Source organism: Equus caballus, chromosome 19, assembly GCF_041296265.1.
Source record: "Equus caballus isolate H_3958 breed thoroughbred chromosome 19, TB-T2T, whole genome shotgun sequence".
In the NCBI taxonomy this organism is placed as follows: domain Eukaryota; kingdom Metazoa; phylum Chordata; class Mammalia; order Perissodactyla; family Equidae; genus Equus; species Equus caballus.
Window position 1 is genome coordinate 45,352,031 of NC_091702.1, and position 20,054 is coordinate 45,372,084.

Consider the following 20,054-nt stretch of genomic DNA (forward strand, 5'->3'; position numbering starts at 1 on the left):
ACCCTAAATGACACAACGTCCTGGGGCACTTGTTAAACTTAGATGTATGGCTTTATTAGAGTGTACTTACTTCATTTTCTTTCTTTCACAAATTTTTATTAGAAATGCTGCTTCCTAGCTGGCATGTGATATGCAATAATATCTCACTTAGTACAAAGTATATATTTATACATTTATCTTAGATTTTCAATGGCAGTTTTTCATGGTAATTCATGAGTACCCCTATTTCTAGCTGTTTCATCACATGAAAATTTTGAGAAAGATTGTCCCTAAAGTGCCCCATGTTGGAAATTTCACAAGAAATATTAAAATCAGCAGCGTCTGTTCCTGGATCTTTTTCTTGGTGTGATACCTTAGAGCAATACATTTTTCTAGCAGTGGCTTTTCTATTAAAATTAAAGTATTGATTAAAAAAATTCCCTTTTGCAGGAGTTAATCAGCCACTCTCTTTACTATTCTTACTCTATTGGTAGAGTGGAAAGTGCAAGGGCTTTGACATCAGACAGACAGGAATTGAATTGTGAACTTGGTCATTTTCTAGAGGTAGGACTTCCTTCTGCAAGCCTCAGGCTCCCTACTTATAAAGCAGCTGATCACAGAGGATTGTTGCAAGGATTAAACAAGATCATGTCAGCAAAGTTTCTAGTACACTGCAGGGGGTCGGTAAACAAGGAAAGAAGGAAGATCAGAGGGAGCATAATCTGACACGCTTTGAAAAGTTGTCTTTGATTTTACTGCCTTGGGTTTCCGGCATTCTTCTCCTTTCTTCTCCCTTTTTCTCCATCTGCTTCCTGCAGTTTTGCCTGTCTTTCCTCTTAATTGAGCTCCAATACCTTCTACCCCATTTTGCTTTACTTTTCCCCCATCTTTTACCCTCCTCTGGCTATTTGGTGTCCTGGAGAAAGCCCAGCAGGAAGATTTGGCCAAGTGTGGTCTTCTCATTTCTCTCCCTGGTGTGAACTGAATTGTGTCCCCACCAAATTCATGTTGAAGTCCCAACCCTGAGGACCTCAGAATGTGACCTTATTTGGAAATAGAGTCATTGCAGATGTAATTAGTTAAGATGATGTCATACTGGAGTAGAGTGGGCCCCTATTCCAAAATGACTGGTACCCTTAAAAAAGGGGAGGATGTGGATATATTCAGGGAAAACACCATGTGAACACGAAGACGGCATCTACAAGGCAGAGAGAAAGGCCGAGAACAAATCCTTCCTTCGCAGCCAGCAGAAGGAATCAACCCTGCCAATGTGGTGATTTCAGACTTCCAACCTCCAGAACTGTGAGACAATACATTTCAGTTGTTTAAACCACTCAATTTGTCCTACTTTATTACAGCAGCCCAAACAAACTAATACACTCCCCAGATGAAACACAAGCTCCAACTTTGCAGACCAGCTTCAGTTTCTTCAGCTTCAAGGGACCTGTAGTCCTACTTCGTTTTGACAAAATCAACTACATAGGGCTACTTAATCTTAGGACACACTATTTTTTCCAGCATTATCCAAAAGCAATCTGTCAAAATATTCTTCATAAAGCCCTTGCAAGATCTCTGGATGTGTGTAACTTTGTAAAACTAATATAAAGAAAGCAGAATGATCAAGAAATGGTTTAAGGCTGACATGGTTCATTGTTTCCACTAACCAATGCCCTACAGTTCTTGATAAGAGGTAAATGGATGGAGGCATCATGTCTGTCCATTCCAACCTCTGTAGGTTGTCATGGGGACACATTAAGCTGCCAAAAGGGACAGGTGGCAGCGAAAACAAGCACAGTCATGAGGAGCCTGCTAGTTGGGTGGACGTTCCCCAAAACATACTCTTTCTTCCGGGCTGACTTCCGCTTCTCTTCATTGACTTCATGGTTGGCGTCCCGTAGCTTGACCTCACGATCCGAAAGGCTTGCTGGGATGATGTCCAGCTCCAGGTCCTTGTTATCCTACATAGAGAGATTCCAGAGGTCACCTTAGAGATGCTTTGGGAAAGCAAGTCACCAGAGTTGGGGGAGGTGGTAGAGGGAAAAAAACAGAGAAAGATATAATGGAGAAGGATGAGAAGGTAGTAGATCCCACAAACTGCCACCCACGAGCACTCTTCTTCATAGGATCATTTTTTTTTTTTTAAGTAAGAAAGATATAAAATGTTCAGGTCAAATGTTCAGGGCTAATATCCACAGCAGGGAAAAACAACGAACACATTTGATAATTAATGTCATATTTCTCCAAGGACTTTGGTCGTGATTAAATCTAAACACACCACACAAATTAGTCCAAGATTGATTATTAACCGTTAAAATAGATGTGAAACAGAAACACATAAAGATGGAAGAAAACTTTCATTTGTCAAGGGAAAATAACAGTAGCAAATATTTTTACTGAAACAAGCAACTTCCCTTGGAAATAGAAAGCTAAGTGATAGAACAATTATTGAATTTTCTAATTGCCCATCTCTGTTGATATCAACCACTGTTTGATATTTATATAAAATGGAAATCTCTAGAAAAAAATCTCACAGGTTAAAGCCTGGGGGAGACATTAATTCCCTCAATTTTAGTGGTTTGATCACTTCACTCTTCAGTCTGCTCTGCTTCAGAGCACGAACCTATTTAAAGATTTAAGAATTAGAGATCCTAGGATTAAATTGCCAGCCTGTATTTAGCTCTTAATTTATAGGTTACTGACCCCTATTACAAAGAAGAGATTAAAAGTCAGTCTTCCTTTGCTTCATGGCAAATAGTTCCTCTTTTCAGCTGAAATGTCAAATAGCCTTTGCACAAATTGCACCCCTTACTCTTGAAAGAGCCCTATTATATCTACTGGGGACTCTAATCATTTGCTAATTAACATAATTGGGTGGAAGATGGTATTGATGAAGCCAAGAGAAAGGGTTTAATCCTCCAAGCCAACAGTTAAGTCTACACATAGAAAAACTCTGTTCTGTAGCCATAGGCCCCACCTCTGGCCAGCCAATTTTGCCATACTTATAGCACTAATCATGGGTGCTGGAGGCCAGTGGCTCAGCAAGGTCCATCTCCTCCACTAGAAAACCATACAAGGCAAGTGCTCAAGGGGTCAACAGCTCAGAATGGCTGCTCTGGAAACCCTGCTTCCTTCCATGGTGATGAGAGCAGACGTGCTGATGAAGATGAGAAAGGGGGATGTCCCAGATTGGCGACCCCCATACCTACCTCTGTGTTGACTCCTAGGGCTTTCTCTAGGGAATACCGATATTTTCCCATCCTCAAGGAGAAGTCTCTGTAATGCTTGTCCACCGTGGTCACCCATTTCCTGATCTCTGTGGCGTGAATGTGGCCTTTTTCCACAAAGCTATCGGCCAGCTGAATCAGGAGCTTCACCTTCTCCTTGGTTTGCTGTCCCAAAAGAGAGTCTTAAGTTACTGGATTACATTTACTCTCATGGCCCTTCACCCCCCATTCCCCTTTCTTCTTGACAGCAGCCATGGATACCTCATAGCCAGACTGCCTGGGTTTATATCCCAGCTCTGTCACCTCCTACCTGGGAGGTCTTGAATACATTACTTAATCCCTCTGTGCCTCAGTTCCTTCATCTGCAAAACAGGGATCATGATAGTACCTCTGCTGTGGGGTCATTGTGAGCACTGCATGAGTTGAGAATGTGGAAGACTTAGAACAGTGCCTGGAACACAGTGCTCGCAGTAAGAACTCAGGAAGCAATAAATGTTAGCCATTATGATTATGGATGTAAATCTCTTACATTAATATAGCACTTCATCAGTTTAAAGAGTATGTTAATGTCACATCTGAGACTCATTTGAGTCTTATAGCATCCCTAGGAGGTAGGTAGAGGGAGGTGGTGTGGGTCTCTTTGGACCACAGATGAGAAAAACTGAGGCTTAGGGCTTGTCCAAGTTCATACCGCCTGTAAGTGACAGAGCCTATTTGCCTCTGGTCCTTAGTTCCTAGTTCCCTCCCTTCACTGTACCAGCCTGAACTAGGCTTTCTAAACAGTTTGGCACATGCCAGGGTCTACAGAAATCCAACTAGCAGATTTAAGAGTAAACTCGGTCCCTTTCACCACCAGGATCTTGTCTTTAGTTTCCATTAGAGAGAGAGAGAGAAAAGAGTTAACGAAGCTAGCATCCAAAACAGGGCTGAGTAAGGTGGAGCTCTGATGTGTGTTGGGTTAATTTCATTTCTAGGAAGAGTTTGTTCAACACCTACTCAGTCCACACCATTGGGCAGAGTGCTGTGGGGACGGGCTTGGGGGGTACACAAAAGAACAAAAAAGATACTCATTTCCTTGAAACAGTCTATAATCTCTAAAAGGAACAAGATTTTCACACAGAGTGGTTAAATAACTCGGGGCATTATGTAATTGAATGTGAAAATGAGAAGTATGTATAGTTAACACTGCAGGAATTTTAAAACAGGAAAAAATGAAGGTGGGCTGGCATGGGCACGAAAGCGGGGTGAGACTTAACACTGGGTAAGATATGGAAACGGGAGGAATGTTCAAACAAGTAAACACTTGCTCATCTTTTATCTTAAGTTTGGGTTTTGAAACTAAAATCTATGAGGGAAGCTCGATAGATTTTAAGAGAAAGGGAAGAATATTTAAATAATATTCTAAGAAGTAAAATTATCTTTTGGACTGGAAGAAAGCAGGTCCAAGGTTTGGACCATTCTAGATAACTGAGGGAAACTGAGACAGAAAATAACTGGAGAAACAGCAGAAAAGACAGAAGAGCCTTTCTTTCTTTATTCCACCATCTGTACCCTCCCTTGCCCTTTGAGGCTCATCTACAGCCCCTCCCAAGAGACTGACCCTAGTAAGAAATGCCAGAGAGGGACAGCTTCCAGCTAGAGAGGCAAGCAGAGAGGATGTGGCCCACCACACGGCCAGAGAGACTTAGGCTCCAGCCTCCAGCAACTCACCACTCCTGAGCCTCTCCTACTGTAGGGCAGTGGGCTGGTATCCAGGGCTGGGAGACATGGGCCCAGACCAGCTTTGATGTGAAGGAAGGAAGGTGGGTGTGAGGTGTGGACAGGAGAAACATCTCCTTAGCCACGAAAAGGCAACTGGGAATGGGTTGAGAAAAGATACCTGGTGTCCTAAGGACTTCTATCTTATTTAGAGGTGGGTTTTTTTCCCCTGAAAACAGAAGAAATGCCACTACTTCAGCATGTATCACAGTGATTTATTTACGTGTCTCCTTCATTAGACCATGAACTCCTAAGAAACATGTTATATCTATTCATTTGTATCGCCAATGTCTAGAAAATGGTAAGCATACTATAAATGTTGAATAAATGAGTGAGTGAGTAAATCTTGTGTTTGGAGGTAAGTAAAGCCAGACAAGAAAGAGTTGAGGGTTTATATTGAAAAGAATTAGATGATAAGTTTGGCTCATAAACTGGATACCAACCATGTCCATGGCCCCTGCTGAGAGCAGTCTGAAATGCTTTCTTATACAAAGGGACTATGGCAGCACCATGCAACCTGTCACATGCCTGGCCACAGCTGATGAGATCAGAGGTAAAAACTTGTCCCACAAGGGCAGCCCATCAATATGCAGCCAGTGATTTCTGAGGTGTCCTGGCCTAAAAGCTGTGTCGAAAGAGGGACAGTGGCAATCTGCTAAACTGATGGAGATGGTTTTTCTGGGGATTTGAAGTGCAGAGACAAGGACCTGGGCTGTTGGGTGCAGAGCAGACGTGGAAACACAGACAGCAGGGAGAAGAGAGGGGAAGCTGAATGGAGGTAATGTATCCCTGATCCCCCGCGATGAGATGATTAGATAATGTGGCTGCTGGAACTGCCCTTGGTCTCAGGTGACATCCCAATTTTCATCTCTAGAGCTGACACGATGCCACATTTCTTGTTTTTCCAATAAGGCTGAGTCATTTGGCTTTTCCTGGGCTCCTGGGAGGTCCAGCCATATAGCCTCTATCTTCTTTACTTCCACCTATAGCCATACAATATCTTCTCCTCTTTATAACTTGAGCCAGTTTGAAACTCAAATCTTACTACCAAAACAGAGTAACTTATATGGACTGATAAAGTGGGGGTCAGACTGTAGAGGGTCTTGAATGTTAGGTTCAGAAGTACGGACATGATCCTGTGGACAAAAGGGAGCCTTTGGGGAACAGAATTCATCTGGGCGTGGAAATTTGGAACTGACAGCTCACTCATCTTGGGCTTCATGCGTCCCCTAATGTATGTTTTGCCCTTTCCTTTTTGAATTCTATGTTATCTGCTGGAAAAGACAGAGGTAAAAAAGAAGGGTTCAGTTCTTTTTTTCTTTCTTTCTCTTCCTTCTTTCCTTTCATCAGTTAATATCATACCATCTTCCCCTAATCAATGAGCCTTCCTCTAAATATAGTTTTTAAAAAGCACTTTTGGTGTCTTTAGCACATTTCACAAGTCTTTAAGATTTAGCCTTCTTGACATTATTCTTATAATCTCATTATAACCTTCTAATTTGCCTTTCATTGCTGATATTCTTTGTATTTATCGATACATTCTTCGTAGATACAAACTTATTAGGGTCCCTGTGTGGGTAAATGATCCTCTCGAGATATATCTCCATATTCATGTCACAGGCGAGAGTTTGTCATTGTAGGCGGAAAACTAAACTTTTCAAGAATTTCCATCTCACGTGAGCTATATTCCTCTTAAGAGTCTCAGAAACAGAATTACGCCCAACTTTTATCTCAACTGTTGAGATTCTACTTTTCTTGGTCTAAAGTGCCTATCTGACAAGCCCAGTGTTCTCTTTCTGCACAAGACATAATTTAGTTCAGCTAAGGCTCCAGTCCCTTGCATTATCACTTAATTCTCTTTTGTTAAGAAGAATTAAGTCCAGTTTATCTCATAGCTTCTTTCACTTTCAGAGATAAAATTAACAGTTTAAAAAAGTGTATTCTCAATATAATTAGTCATTGGGAAATGCAAACTGAAACCACAATGAGATACCACTTCACACCTTCCAGAATGGCCATAGCAAAAAGAGACGATAACAAGTCTTGGAGAGATGTAGAGAAGTCAAAACTCTTATACATTGTTGGTGGGAATGTAAAATGGTACAGCCACTTTGGAAAACCATTTGGCAGTTGCCCAAAAAGTTAAACGAAGAGTCACTATTTGACCCAGCCATTCCATTCCCAGGGATATACGTAAGAGAATTGAAAACACAGATTCACACCAAAAAACGTACACAAAGGTTCACAGAACATTATTCACAGTAGCTAAAAATTGGAAACAACTCAAATGTCCACCAACTGATGAATGGATAAATAAAATGTGGTATATCCATAGAATGGAATAGTATTCAGTCATGAAAAGAAATGAAGTACTGATACATGTTACAACATGGATGAATCTTGAAAACATTATGCTAAGTGGAAGAAGCCAGACACAAAAGACCACATATTATATGACTCCATGATTCCATTTATATGAAATGTCCAGAGCAGGCAAATCCACAGAGACAGAAAGATCAGTGGTTGCCAGGGGCTGAGGGGAGTGGGAATGGGGAGCGGCTGCTAATGAGTACGGAGTTTGTTTTTGGGGTGATAAAAATGGTCTGGAACTAGATAGTGGCAATAGTTGCACAATCTTGTGAATATACTAAAAACCACTGAATTCTAAAAAATGAAAAACAGAATTTTTTAAGGTTTTGCTTTTAGAAGAAATGGAGTTCTTCTAGAAGTCAAGATTATTAAGCTTTCCTATCACCATGCACCTTGACCCGTTATAAATTTTGAAACCTACAATAGGAAAATATCATTTGTATTGTACTAACTGGATTCTCTACAGCCTATCACAAGAAGAAGATTTTGTTTTCCTCTTATCCTTACCCAAATTCTCTTTATCTTATTTTTATACTTACATTTGTGAATTGCTATATAGAAAGCACCTTTTGATATTCTGTGTTTCTTCTCCTTGATGTGTTTCTTTGGAGCAGAGTATAATAATTCAGTATACTCTATGGCCTGGTTCAATCATGAGGCCCACTATATTTACTCCCTTGTGGTTTCAGGTCAATTTGATTTCCATTTCAAATTCATTTTATTGGTTATAAAGATTAAAACCAAAGATGGCTGGTTAAAGGACGCCTCTGCGAAGGGGGAGTGGGGTGGAGCGGGAGGCTGTTGCCTTTCATCAGAAGCTCCTCAGCTGGATTTGTTACCCTGTGGATATTCTAATAACAAATAGCTCTGAGACTCAGAACCTGATAGATGGGAGAGTGAAACCCCATTAACAGAAACAGTTAAGAGGGAGAGAGAACAGACAGAGCCAAAGTAAAATAATTATATTAAATATAGATTTGGGGGGGGGTTGTTCAAATCTATCCAAATTTCTTTTTTTTCTTATGTTCACAAATGTTTGTGGCCTCCCTTCAATGCATACGAAACAGTCAGGTAAGAGAATAAAGTGTGCCCTTTGGGATCTTGCTGGCTCATACAGGAGACAACAGTGTACACAGATCACTGGAGAGCAGGATGATGCACATCCAGTGCCTTTAGGGTCCTAGAGACAACAGGGCTGCAGTGCAGGGATGGGCCAGACCAGATTCTGGCATGCAGGCAGGGTCACAGAGGAGGCGGCACTGAGGTGGAGAGGTGGGCTCCTTTTAAAAAGTACAGATTAGAGGGAAGGGAAGAATATTCTAGGCAGACAAATGGTATAGAAAAGGTATAGAGACAAGGAAGTATATGATGTATCTCTCAGAGGGTAAGAAAATACATCCATTTAGCTGGGGCATAAAATGTGCATAAATGAATGACTGAAGATAAAGCTGGGAGGTAAGGTGGTGCCACTGTAGAAGCTGTTGAGCATTAGCCTGGAGGCACAGGAGAAGCACTGAGGTTTTTGAGCTAGGTGGTAATACGACCAAAGCGGTGTTTTAAAAATGAATGGCAACTCAAGAACAGACAAAGGAGAAAGGAAAGTCTCTTCAATAAATGGTGTTGGGAACGCTGGACAGCCACATGCAAAAGAATGAAAGCAGACCATTATCTTGCACCATACATAAAAATTAACTCAAAATGGATTAAAGACTTGAATGTAAGACTGGAAACCATAAAACTCCTGGAAGAAAATATAGGCAGTATGCTCTCTGACATTGGTCTTAGCAGTATCTTTTCAAATACCATGTCTACTCAGGCAAGGGAAACAAAAGAAAAAATAAACAAATGTGACTACATCAGACTAAAAAGCTTGTGCAAGGCAAAGGAAACCATGAACAAAATGAAAAGACAACTCACCAACTGGGAGGAAGTAATTGAAAAACATACATCCCACAAGGGGTTAACTTCCAAAATATATAAAGAACTCATACAACTCAACAAGAAAAAAACAAACAACCTGATCAAAACATGGGCAGAGGAGATGAACAGACATTTTTCCAAAGAAGATAGACAGACGGCCAACAGGCACATGAAAAGATGTTCAACATCACTAATATTAGGGAAATGCAAATCAAAACTACAATGAGATATCACCTTACACCTGTCAGAATGGTTATAATTAACAAGATAAAATATAACAAATGTTGGGGAGGATATGGAGAAAAGGGAACTCTCATACATTGCTGGTGGGAATGCAAACTAGTACAGCCACTATGGAAAACAGTATGGAGATTTCTCAAAAAAATAAAAATAGAAACACCATATGATTCACTATCCCACTACTGGGTATCTATCCAAAGAGCATGAAATCAACAATACAAAGAGATTTATGCATCCCTATGTTCATTACAGCATTATTCACAATAGCCAGGACGTGGAAGCAACCCAAGTGCCCTGTTATGGATGAATGGATAGAGAAGATGTGGTACACACACACACACACACACACACACACAATGGAATACTACTCAGCCATAAAAAAGACAAAGTTGTCCCATTTGTAACAACATGGATGGACATTGAGGGTATTATATAATAAGCCAGACAGACAAAGACAAATATTGCATGCTTTCACTCAGATGTGGAAGATAAACAAATACATGGATAAAGAGAACAGATTAATGGTTACCAGAGGGGAAGGGGGCTGGAGGTGGGTGGAAGGGGTACAGGGGCACATATGTAAGCTGATGGATAAAAATTAGACTACTAGTGGTGAGCACGATGCAGTCTATACAGAAACTGATAAATAAGAACGTACACTCAAAATTACACAATGTTATAAACTGTTACGATCTCAAAAAAATAATTGGGAAAAAAAAAAAAAAAAAAGAATGGTAGTGAAGAGCAAGACAGACTGAAGGGAAGGAAAGACCAAAAGCATGGAACCCAATTAGGAAGCTACTACAGCTCAGGGTGGTAATAATGTGAGTGGAGAAAAGGAAGAAGACAGGAGGAAGATGGTAAAGGAAGGTTGGATTAAATTGACTACATAGTTCTCCACATTTTCACTTTAGTTATGGACAGAGTATGATCCTCAGAGGTTCTGGGTATCTGCTATGATCCATCCTCTGTGGATAGGAACACCAGGGGATCTGATACTCCTCAGCCTGTTAATGGTTCATTATTGACACTATTTGGAGAGGGCCAGATAGACATAAAGTGGGTAATTCAAAGCCATTTTCATTTGGATTTGAAAAGGGTTCTGTGCCTCTGCCACCTCCCTAGTGCTGTTTGCTCTAGCTGGTATTGAAATGACTCTCTTATCTGAACTCACAGATTCTCACACCCAAAAGCTCCAAGGATGCAGAGGAGACCTCCCCACTATCAAGAGTTCACAGCGTAGGAATCATAAAGTAGATAACCACGTCTGAAATATCAGCTCCGGAATGAGGCTAAGAGCCTAATTTTGTCACAGCAAACTAGAGGAACATTTGCTGCAGTGCCAGAGGGATCTCTGGGTAGGATGGGCATTAACATGTTCCTCCCTTGACTCCTACAAAGCAGCTCTCACCCTGGGAAGAGCATCTGCTATGTATGGAAGTGATGCCAAGACAGGCTCCGCCAGGGCAGGAAGCCCAGTGTGAGGGACAAGGACGCTACAAAGAGGGAGCTGAGACAGACTGGACTTTCATTCAAACCCAAGGGTCCTCAAATCAAATCCTGGCTGTGAAAACAGATGAAAATGAGATTTCCTCCTCTTATAGCACTCTCTGTCACAGTGTAAACAGGGGTGTGAGGGTGTGTGGTATGTGCAACAGTGCACGTTTTGCTCCCCAGAGACCCTAGCCTGGCTCATTTGTGGGTCTGAGGCCAGATGGAAGCAGTCAGCTCAGGAAATAAACTCACCTGCTTCTTGAACCCACCCACAGCCATTGGCCTTCCCATGAGGTGGGCTCCCAAGCCATTCAAATTTCAAGAATATGTGGCTAGGTGCAGATGTTCACATATGCCATGTGTATTTCACATGAATACGTTTATTTGGCTTGGAAGAATACAGCAGATTCCAGAACGTGGAGCATGAAGACAGTATTTGGAAGCCCAGTGTATAGGAGCCAACTTCCTGTATACAGATGGTCTACCCAGCACCTGTAATTCCTTGGGTATTCAGGTTTCAAAGGAAACCATCCTACCTGTGCTTCCCCCTTGCCACTGTGGTCAAGCATTTCTGCGAACAGACGCTGCTCTCCCTTCTGCAGTGTGAACCTGGCCAGAGTGGGGAGTGCTGCGTGGATTTAGGGAGGGCTCCAGGATGCTTCCTACCTTGGCAGGCACCCTGAATTCCCCATATTCTTTCAGCAGTTCCTGAGTCTCCTCTGTGGTCTCTCCGGTGGAGGTATGTGTTGAGAGGTAATATTCACCTGTTTCTTGGATCCAGTCCAGTGCCTGTGGGAGGAAAGAACCCATCCAGTGCTCCAAAAGCCAGATGTCAGTAGGAAGACATGCCACGCTACAATGAAGGTTTGTGGTTTGGGACAGTGTGATGGACCCAGGAAATGCTGGCACAATTCGATCAGTATGTACTTGGAAGTTGATTTTATGAATGAGCCCTCCCCCGTTAGACTTGGAACATCCCACCAGCAAAGAGAGTGTCTTGTCCATTAGACTGGGGACTCTCCCATCCCAGGCCCAGTATCATCCATGATATAGGGGCAATCTGCACCCAGCATCTCCTCCCAACTCCTGGTACCAAACTCTGAACAGAGAGCTTGGTAAAGGCTGAAGGTCTGGCAAGTGACAGCCTGTTCTCCTTTCTCTCTTCATCCCACCTCCCATCTCTGATCTGTCTGCTGCTATGACCCTCTTCTGGATGCTTGAAAGTCCTAGTCATCTGGGCTCCTGTGTAGTCCCCAGAACCAAGGCAAAGCCAGGAAAGCTCTGAACACACCTGCTTAGCGCTCCGCTCAAACACCACGTATTGCTGGCACTGGTCTAACCGCCGCTTCTTCAAGGTCCAGAAGTGCAGGACGCGATTCTCCCTCTGTAAGAGCTCACTTAAGATGGCTGCAGGGCAGAGGAGACGAGTGCTGGTCAATGGAAGGCCCTGAACAAATGTGACCAGCCGCTTCCGCCCAGCATCCCAGGTGCCAGATAAGCATGACCTTCCAGCCTCCCCATAGGACTAATCCAGGCATCAGAGGCAAGGGAGCAAAAACTTGGTCCAGAGAGAATTTCCAAGAGGGGAGCAAGATTGGGGAGCCTGGGGTGACAGCCTGTTGATGAGGCTCCATGAATTAAGGGAGGAAGAGTATGTTCCCAGGGGGACTTAAAAGCGATCCTGATTTTCTTAGTCCCTGACGGTGAGAGACCTTAGGAAGTGTCAGTCCCTAAAATAAATAACTCAGTGGGAGAGTGAACGGACTTGACGGGAATCCCGGCCATCCCTGAGGAGTTCCAGGAGAGGAACAGCGGCGTGAGGACTGGTGTAATTGCATGGATACCCTGCGTCACGTGCCACGCTCTCTGCCCCGTACAAGAGGCTGTGCACAGCACCTTCAAAGCCGACCCTCAATTTTAAAACTTCTAAATCGTGGGCCTAGGGACGCTGTGTTGGAATCCTGTCTCTAGGCCCAAACTTCCAGGTTGTTTGGATCTGATCATAAGAAAAGCTGAAAGTTGTTCTGGCATTACTTCTAATGATGGTAAGTGCGAGGATACGCAGGAGGCACGCAGCACCACAGTGGGCCGTGGCAGGTGTTGGTCCATGTCATGTCCCTCCCTCCTTCTCCTGCTGTTCCAGCAGCAGCTGGCTACATGGATAGATTTCCTAAGTGTTTTAAAAGTATGTTCTATGCTTGAAGCAATCACATTCCTTTTGTATTATATCTACCTCCTACCTTCTGCTATGTTACTAATAAAATACAAAATAGTGATATAAAAAATTAATATTTATTAAGCACTCACTATATGGCAGGCTGGTATTTTCACAATACCCCATGAGGCATGCACCATTATTATCTCCATTTTACAGATGAAGAAACCGAGGCTGAGAGATGATAGGTAACTTGCCCAGCGACATTCAGACAGGAAATGGTGGAGATCTTTGACTTCAAAGTCTGAGTCCTTAGCCATCTGGTCTCCTGAGATACAGGGGCTGTAAAGCACAAGTTACTGTGCTTTACAAAAAGGGTACAACCCAAATTGCACTGCTTGTACTTAGAAGGTTTTGCTGATTTTGTGTACTTTTAATGCCCCTAGAAGTTCGGCTCTCTAAGGACAGAATCTGTCTCTCCTCCCTGAGGCTGAGAGCTTTTAAGGGTCCCAATTATTCACTTTTATGATATCTATGCCTTTATCTTGTAGCCTTTTAATTTCTCCTCAAAGAGACAAAGTGTTCTTCCTCAACCCTGACCTAGGGCTTGGCCACGTGACTTGCTTTAGCAAACAGGTTGTTAACAGATATGACACAAGCAGGAGCTTGAAACGTGCTTGTGCACTCAACCTTGCCATCACCACTATAAGAAGTTCTCCTGGGTAACCGCTGTCCCTTCAACCGAGGTCCCAGAATTAATACACACGGAGCAGACAAGAACCCAGCCTGCAGTGAAGGAGCCAAGCCAACCAGACTCACAGCCTGAAGCAGAACGGCACTGCTGAGCCCAGCCAAGAGAGCTGATCCCCAGCCAACCCACAGTCTCTTGAACAATAAATGCTTACAATTGTACGCCACTGGGTTTTTTGGTTGTTATGCAGCAATAATTGTGCCTGCAATAAAAACTTAAAATAAGTGGCACTGGCTTTGGGTCCAGGCAGGTGGAAAGGAAATGGATATAGGAGAGAGTGTAGGTCCCTGCTCAGGTGGAAGCTTCAATTGAACAAAGACGAATGAGAATGTGGGTTTCCTTTAGTCTCTCTCTCCCCTAGTCAGACCGTTGCTCATTGCAGCTCCTTCTACGGTGGCTGAGAGAATCAACCCAGATCAGGCAAAAATCCTAGAGAACTTCAGGTTGCATTTTTCCCCCTTCTTGAAAGCTTTCCTGTGGGCAACCAACTGCCCTCCCCCTCATTATCCTGCTCTCTCTGGGTTCCTGGCACTCCTAGCACTGAGGTGTAGGTGGGGCGTGCGCTCTCTCAGCAGGCAGCTGCCACCTGCCTGCATTCGGAAGTCAGAACATATGCTTTGAAACATGCAAGAATGTGAGGGAGACAGAATACCAGCTACCCACAGGGTCCCTCGATCACAAATAGGGTAGCACGTTTAAAAAGGGAAGCCGACTTCTCTCTTCTCTGTAGGGAACTTTGATTCCTAAGCTTCATTCTTCCCAGTGGCCTCTGATCTCCCCACCTCATGAGCTCTCTGAGCAGGAAGGGGGCTTTTCCTAAAGCCGATCAGCGCCTCCCAGTGTCCACTCCGTAGCTCCCCAAGCCTGTTTCCACCCCTCACGCCAAGTCAGTTTTGGTTCTGTCCCTAGCCTCCGTCTCCAGGGTTGTATTTCTCTGCTGTGTCAAGATGACATTTGTTAAATTCTTCAGCCACTCAAAGGCTAATTTCTGTATGGTCCAGAGTAAGTGGTTCCACTGATAATAAATTAAGCTTCATGTGGTCAGCTAATAAGGAATTTTTTTTTTTGAGGAAGATCAGCCCAGAGCTTACATCCACTGCCAATCCTCCTCTTTTTGCTGAGGAAGATTAGCCTTGAGCTAACATCTGTGCCAGTATTCCTTTACTTTATATGTGGGACGCCTGCCAAAGCATGGCTTGATAAGCGGTGCATAGGTCCATGCCGGGATCCGAACCGGTGAACCTCAGGCTGCCAAAGCGGAGCACATGAACTTAACTGCTGTGCCACCAGGCCAGTCCCTAACAAGCAATTTCTAAAGGTTACTGATTTTTTCATACAATTAAGTCTAATTAAAGTCTTATAGAATTCAGAGAGATATTAAAGATTATCTAGACCAGTCTACTTATCTAAATTTTACGTACACACAAATCACCTGGTTGGGGTGGGATGGGGGGAGCTCTCACCAAAATGCAGGTTCTGACTCAGTAGGTTAAGGTGGGGCCTGAGAGTCTGTGTTTCTTACAAGCTCCCAAGAGACGTCAGTGCTGCTGATCCGGGGACCACATTTTGAGTAGCAAGAGATTAGATGCCCTCCTTCACTTTTAAGTAAGAAAGCCAAAGTATTAAGCAATAAGTAATAAAGCCAGGATTAGAACGTGGTTTCATGGTTCTCAGTCCATGTCTCATTCCCAGGCTGTAAGATACCCTAGTCTTGTGCAGTTTCAATATGTTAGCCACATTTGGCTACTTACATTCAATTTAAGTAATATAAATAGAAGTAAAAATTTAGTTTCTCAGTTTCACTAGCCACATTACAAGTGCTCAAGAGCCACATGTGACTAGTGGCTACTATACTGCACAGTGTAGATCTAGACCATTTCTGTTACTTTAGAAGATTCTATTAGACAGTGCTGCCCTAGACTCCAAGATAAATGAGAAAGTTTGGGGAAATTTTATTCTCATTTTTCCATTGCAGATCTTGATGCAGGTTAAAAAATCACGCGTCACCATTGCCCATTCCATCCCACATCAAACTTTTTCTTATCCAAGGAGAAGACACAGGAAATCTGAGATTGCTTGAAGACCAGACACACAGCCTCTGGTCAGTGCTGCTGAAGCAGGTGGTGGCCGGCAGGTCTCACACTGACCTTTCACTTGCTGCTCAGGTCCTCGGGTGTGGCTGGCCGCACTGGGCATGCTGACGTTGTTCCTGTGGATGTACTTGAGAAACACCTCCGCGTTCCGCCGCGCCAGAGTGCAGGCCTGAGGGAGACAGAGGTGTGAAACACCCCCACACGAAAGTACTGGTCCAGCAGGTGCAGGGGATCCAAGGTACCAGAGAAGGGGTGCTGGGTAATGAGGCTTCCTGAGCTCTGGGTGAGCTGAGCCCTGGAGGCCACTTCTGGCTAATGGACACTCCAATTCCAATGCAGGAGGCTCGCCCTTTTACTGAGTAAAGAATTACTCCTCGTGCCTCTCCCCTTTCCATCACAGATAAAAACCAGAAACCAACCATCCCTTGACGACTCTCTGTTGATTTGGTATTACTAACGTTCACTCTCAGGCTGGTTTTTCTCTGCCACCAGCGTGCGTCTTACATGCCCACTGGTGTAAGCCACTTCGACGTTAGTCTAATTTAGACTTAAGAAAGCAACTTTAGTAAGTAAATCTATTAACCGTTCCAAATATAAATGGAAGTTATCCACATTTTAAAAACTTATTTAGCCATCAAATCCATCCCCATCTCGATAACACTAATAAATATCCTATTGCTCAGAAATATCGATCTATAAAAAAAAATTAGAGCCATTATACTACCTCCTTTAAGACTCACAATAGCAGAGGGTGACAGAGAGGACAGGTCTGTCCCATGCTGCTGAACCCATGGAGGAGACCGAGGCCCAGAAAGGGCAGGAATCAGGAAGCAAGGCAAGGTTAGAATCTAGATCTACTGACACAGTATTACCAGTTTCTCTCAAGACCACAGGTTTTCTGAATCTTTTTAAAAAGCAGGGGTGTTTTTTTTTTTCCTGATTGTAGAAGCAATACATGCTAGTCCACTAATTTGTAATCCACAGTTTTCAGAATTAAATTATCGCTAGACAAAACTGTCATATTTTAAAACCTTTTTACACTTAGCATCCGACTCTACAAATTATACAGTAAAAAATTATTTGAAATGTTGCATTAGCAACAATGGCTTCTGGGAGCTCTGGTACAAGACGGATGGTGAGCCCATCCACTCTGAGGCCCCTGAATTCAACAGCTGGATGGTGGTCCCAAGCTAAGGATCCAAATAGAACAACTAAGATTGCATACAGATGAAGAGCCCGATGCTTCGTCCACTGAGCACACAGTTCCCACTACAATAGGGGCTTTCTCAACTATGGTTCTAGGCACACATGAACAACATCAGACCAGAACATTTTCTTTTTTCCTTCTTCAAAGGAAACATTTAATTTTATGAAGAAATATCTTTATACCTCTATTTAAAATCTTTGATATGCTCTACTTAAATTGTTCAGTTAAAACTTTGTTTTGTAATAGGGAAGATTTTAAAAATCATCTTAAGCCCTGTAGAGAAGAATTTCTCTTTAATCTGATTAGCAGGAGCTGAGGGTTCTGATCAAAGGCAGGTGTAGATACCAGATAGAAGGGAGGAGGGCAAAGGGAGGCATCTTTAGAAAAGAATGAGAAGGAAACTCAAAGAGGTGGTCAAGTAGAGAAAATCCCTCACAAAAGAGAGGCGGTTAATTACGGAATTGTGAAAAGTCAGTGGCAACATGTTAAGGTATAACAATTCTCTTTTGTACTTTCAGCAGCCTGAGACGAAGCAGAACATGAAGGCAAGGAATTTGAGAGTAAATGGAGCCTTCAGATAAGTTTTAACACAGAGGATGCTGTCAGAGGAGATCAAAGGCTGGAGGAAAGAGGCTGAGGGGGACTTCCCACACCAGCTGAGAGCCTGTTCCCAGCAGGACCGTGCGTCCTCCTTGGGAAGCCAGGGCTTCATTAAAAACAAAACAAACAAAATAAGGTGTTTCTCTCTTCATTCAGCAGAGTAAACAGTGTTACATTTATTAGTGATTGATAATTGTTAGATGGATAAATAAAGTGTCAATTTATTTCTTTAATTCTTGCCCTAAATTTTGCGTCATCCATTTATAAAAGATTTATTCTAATATGTTTTATATCTAGGCTTACATATTTAAATTAAAACATATTTTTATAAACCAAACATAACAGTGAAAGTATGTATTTTTCTCAATTAACGTCAATGGGATATCAGAGTCTTTGAACATGGCATCAGTAGTAACGGTGTATCCTAATTGCCTAATTATACAAAAAGTGCTGAGAGAAATGATGTTTGAAGTGTAACCTTTCAACCTTTCAGATTAACCAGCCAATACTTTCTCTACAAATGTCTCCCTTTAGATAAGAAGCTAGGAAAAATAGGGGTATGGGAAGCCCATATGAAGCACAGTGCATGTGTGTGTGTGTGTGTGTGTGTGTGAGAGAGAGAGAGAGAGAGAGAGAGAGAGGAGAAGAAGAAGAAGAAGAGGAGGAGGAGGAGAAGGAGAGAGGAGGGAGGGAGGCAGAAGGCAGATGAAAGAACAAGGCTAAAGTCCCAGACCTTGGCTGACAATGTGCTCTGACCTTAAGAAAGGCCTCTTTTTGTTCCAAGTGTTTACTGATGAGCGGAATGACATGGTCGATCTCTGCCGCTGGCCCCAGTTTATCTCGTCCACCACACCAGTCCTCATCTCTCCGGTACTCTTGCTCTAAGCTCTCCAGGACACTACAAACCTAATGAATCGTGGAAGAAAAGACTCAGTAAATGAACAGGTCAGGAAGTTTTCTATGAGGACCTTCAGCCAAGAGAACTCTGCACAGGTGTCATTTTTCATTTGAAGTTCATTTTGTAGATTTAGGGTATGCAGTGCCCCGGGACATCTCAGAGAAGTCCAGGAGGCAGAGAGAATCCAGCATCTGGGGCTTGGGAAACAGATTATGACTGAGATGTGGACTTTGTAACCATCTTCTGACAGTCAATGGCTGAAGGCTGCAGCTATGGGGGTTGATGATATCACCTAGGGATAACAAGTAGAGTAAGAATAGAAGAGAAACTAGTAATTTTAGGGGTTTCAAAGTGTTTTTATATATTATATTGTTATAACCTTACAATAATGTGAATTAGGTACAACAGGAAAATGAAGTTTGGAGAAGATATCAGGGTTGCCCAACCACCTGTACTCGCTCTACAGGAAGCAGCCTTAAGCAGAGGGAAAAGAGGAAGTCGCCTATGTTGTGTGACCTATGGGCCATAAATGAATGCTGTCTTTCCCCTCTCTAGGGAAAAATATCCCAGCTACAACATCACAAGGTACTGCCACAAGGCAATGCCATCTCCAGGCCTTCTACTGGAAAACGTACATTTCCTTCAGAGGGACAACAAATTTGTGTTAACCTAAAAGATAGTTAAGAAGCTTTTCAGTTCTAAAAATGCTGAAAGGCTATGCTCTAAGTGACCTTACAAATGAACTCACAAGAGAGCCAAAGGCATTTCAAATAGGTCTTGGAGGGAAAATTAGGTCGGGTGCAACAGTAGGAGACCCAGGGAGCCTAGTGTCAGGGCCTAGGAAAGGATGCAGAACACAGACACTCATATTCCTATACTTTCCTTTAACAGGCTTTGATGTCTTGCTTGGGTATGGCAGCAGAGGGGAGCAACTATACCTATCCGTGGCCTCCTCTGTCTGCGAAAGTCATCCTTTCTGATGAAGGGTGTGGCACTAGATAGGGCACTTACTGAGTTATGAACTGAGCTGAAAGATGTCCTAGGCAGAATACCCCCATAGCCAATATGCTTCCCACGTCATCCTGTCCCTGGACTCTAGCTGACTTCTCTAGCACCACACACCTCTATGCAAGGCATGAAAGCATGCAGAGGACTCACATCTTGAGAAAAAACAGATTACACACATGCAAAAACTGTAAGAAAAAGTATTGGACTTTAAACCAATCAATCTGGGAGCTAGAAGAAATGAAAAGATTATCAAGCATAAATCCTTCAACAGGCAAAGAAACAGAAATCTAGAGAGATAAAGTGACCTTTGGCAAGGTCAGTTCAGGGTCCAATTTTCTGACTCTTTATCTAGTACTC

General features: G+C 42.9%; 1 protein-coding gene across 43 annotated transcripts in view; it reads right to left on the minus strand.

The window, feature by feature from the left end:
* KALRN (kalirin RhoGEF kinase) overlaps window positions 1–20,054 on the minus strand; it is a 641,465-nt gene that overhangs the window by 242,702 nt on the left and 378,709 nt on the right. For all 43 annotated transcript variants that reach the window (XM_070243654.1, XM_070243649.1, XM_070243655.1 and 40 more), the window contains 6 exons: window positions 18,548–18,697; window positions 16,039–16,153; window positions 12,277–12,392; window positions 11,652–11,774; window positions 3,186–3,368; window positions 1,819–1,937 (listed from right to left, as the gene is read on the minus strand). In XM_070243654.1, the coding sequence (XP_070099755.1) occupies window positions 1,819–1,937; window positions 3,186–3,368; window positions 11,652–11,774; window positions 12,277–12,392; window positions 16,039–16,153; window positions 18,548–18,697 (806 nt within the window). The remainder of the gene's footprint in view (window positions 1–1,818; window positions 1,938–3,185; window positions 3,369–11,651; window positions 11,775–12,276; window positions 12,393–16,038; window positions 16,154–18,547; window positions 18,698–20,054) is intronic.